Source organism: Caenorhabditis briggsae, assembly GCF_000004555.2.
Source record: "Caenorhabditis briggsae complete genome, chrV, whole genome shotgun sequence".
In the NCBI taxonomy this organism is placed as follows: Eukaryota; Metazoa; Nematoda; class Chromadorea; order Rhabditida; family Rhabditidae; genus Caenorhabditis; species Caenorhabditis briggsae.
This window is the reverse complement of record NC_013488.2, coordinates 18,979,583-18,982,083: the sequence shown is the minus strand read 5'-3', so window position 1 is coordinate 18,982,083 and position 2,501 is coordinate 18,979,583. Positions and strand designations below refer to the sequence as shown.

General features: G+C 40.9%; 1 protein-coding gene across 1 annotated transcript in view; it reads left to right on the top strand.

The window, feature by feature from the left end:
• CBG05585 overlaps window positions 1-2,501 on the top strand; it is a gene marked incomplete at both ends in the record, with an annotated part of 9,290 nt that overhangs the window by 4,077 nt on the left and 2,712 nt on the right. Inside the window, 2 exons of the mRNA XM_045238605.1 lie at window positions 420-714; window positions 1,663-2,224. Of these exons, the coding sequence (XP_045092992.1) occupies window positions 420-714; window positions 1,663-2,224 (857 nt within the window). The remainder of the gene's footprint in view (window positions 1-419; window positions 715-1,662; window positions 2,225-2,501) is intronic.

Here is a 2,501-nt window from a genome sequence, read left to right as displayed (position 1 = left end):
GGATGGATGTCTACCAAGGAGTGGAGTATTGGGAGCTGCCAGATAATAGTGTCACTTTTATGACCGATAGCTATTTTTGTCTGGTGACATAACTCACACTCCATGTGGGTCTCCATTGGAGAGAAAAACAAAGGTTTATTTTCAAAATCGAAATTCGCAACCTCATGCGGGAAGGAGAACGGAGACCGATCTCACTGGATACGGCTAAACGGTTCTGTCTTATCTACAGTATAGTCCAAACCTTGTACTGTCTGACTACCCCCTATCCAGCCATTTCTACCTACATCTTGATTGAAAAAAATTCACTTCAAAGCATGATGTCAAAAATGGGATGACCTAATTTTCAATGCGCCCGCCATCTGCCTGGGCCGCTTTCAACTATGAATTAATACTTTTATTAATAAACAACATCTTTCCAGGACCCATCATCCCGCCCACTACGATTCCACCATCCATTCCAACAACCACGACTTTCGACCGCCCCGGACCGCCGATTTTCAGTCCAGCTCCTCCGGGACCACCTACAGTAATCCCGCCGAAACCCTATCAGCCACCGCCACCAGTGTTTCCGATCCCCGATCGCACATCAAAACCATCAACGATGCCTCCAGATGTATCGGCATCGGATCCATCGTTGGCACGTCAGAACGGAGGTATAGATGTGAAGAGACCACCGCCCACGTTGGATCGAAACACCAAGCCCGCTACGATATCGTGAGTAAATTAGTTGAGATGCAAATCACTAATTTTGGCTTTAAAATTGTTGATTTTAACCTAAAAAATCATAAATTTTGAATTAAAAGTCACAAATTTTGACCTAAAAAATCGCTAATTTTGGCTTAAAAGTCACTAATTTTGACTTAAAATCAAAGATTCTGATCCAAAAATCACTAATTTTGACTTAAAAATCAGAATTGTTGATTCAAAAATAACACATTTTGACCTGAAAATCACTATTTTTGGCTTAAAAATCAAAATTTTTGATCCAAAAATCACTTATTTTGGCTTAAAAGCCATTAAGCTTGGCTTAAAAATCACAAATTTTGGTTCAAAAATCATAATTTTGACTTTAAAGTCTCAAATTTTGGCTACAGATTTTGACCTAAAAATCACAAAATTTGACCGGAAAATCACCAATTTTGATACATAAATCACTAATTTTTATCCAAAAATCACTAATTTTTTCACCTAAAAATCATCAAAAATGGCTTGAAATAAGCAAAAAAATCGTGAATACTGGCCAGGCCAATTTGGCCTAAATACCACAGTGAACGATCTGAAATGATCTAAAATGGGCTGAAATCGATCCAAAATAGGCTAAACTCGATCATCTAAAATGTTCAAAATTTGTCTAAAAACTGGAAAAAAGCCAGTTTTAACAATTTTAGACAGATTTGGATGATTCTAGACCTAATTTAGGCCATATTTTCGTGATGTTCAGCCCTCTTCAACCATTTTTAAAAAGCTATTTCCGAAACGAAGATGACCTAAAAACTGGTTTTTTCAGACAAATTTTGACGATTGTAGACCATTTAAAGCCTATTTTGGGCCCTTTTCAAGCAATTTTGATCTCTCCCACCAGATATGTTTAGTCTATGAATTTCGCTTTTTTCTCTCAATAAATGGAAAAAAGAGCTAAAAATGAAAATTCAAATTTTCCAGAAAAGAATACGAGGTTCAAATCCTCTCGATCTACGATCAGATGACAATGGCAATCGATCGATCCATCGACGAGCGGACCAAATCCCGAGGAGCCGGTCTGCCGGGCGCCGTCGGCTTGTACAACATGGGAAACACGTGTTTCATGTCCGCCACGTTGCAGTGTCTATTCCAGACGCCCGGACTTCCAGAAGTGTTCACCAGGAGGAACTTTGTATCCCAGCTGAACACTCAGAACACGTACGGATCGAAAGGAGTCATTTCCGCTGGATTCGCCTCGCTTCTAGACACAATTTGGACGGGACCATTCCAGGCGATTCGTCCCGCCCGTTTCCTCCAGTTGTTTGCTGATGAAGTGTACCGGAATCTGAACGATGGACGACAACACGACGCGTCGGAATTCCAGCTGTTCTTGTTGGACGCACTGCATGAGGATACGAATCAGGGCAAACGGATTTCATTCGAGCAGAACTACAAAGGCGGTCAAGGGATACGACAGGAGGCGGCGGACTTTTTGAGAAAGCACTATCAGTTCACAATGTCGCCAGTCAATCGGATTTTGGGGGTATAATTTAGATTCCATACTCATTCTCGTTTCCTAATTAGCCATCGTGGCCTAACTTTTGCTTGTTGGGCTTTCTAGTCCACCACCTATTTTTGCATAAAATGTCTCAAATGGCCCTGGTGTGTGTTTTCTAGGTCATTTTGACAAGGTGGCCTAACTTGGGTTTTCTAGTCCACCACCTATTTTTGCATAAAATGTCTTAAATGGCCCTGGTGTGTGTTTTCTAGGTCATTTTGACAAGGTGGCCTAACTTGGGTTTTCTAGTCCACCACCTATT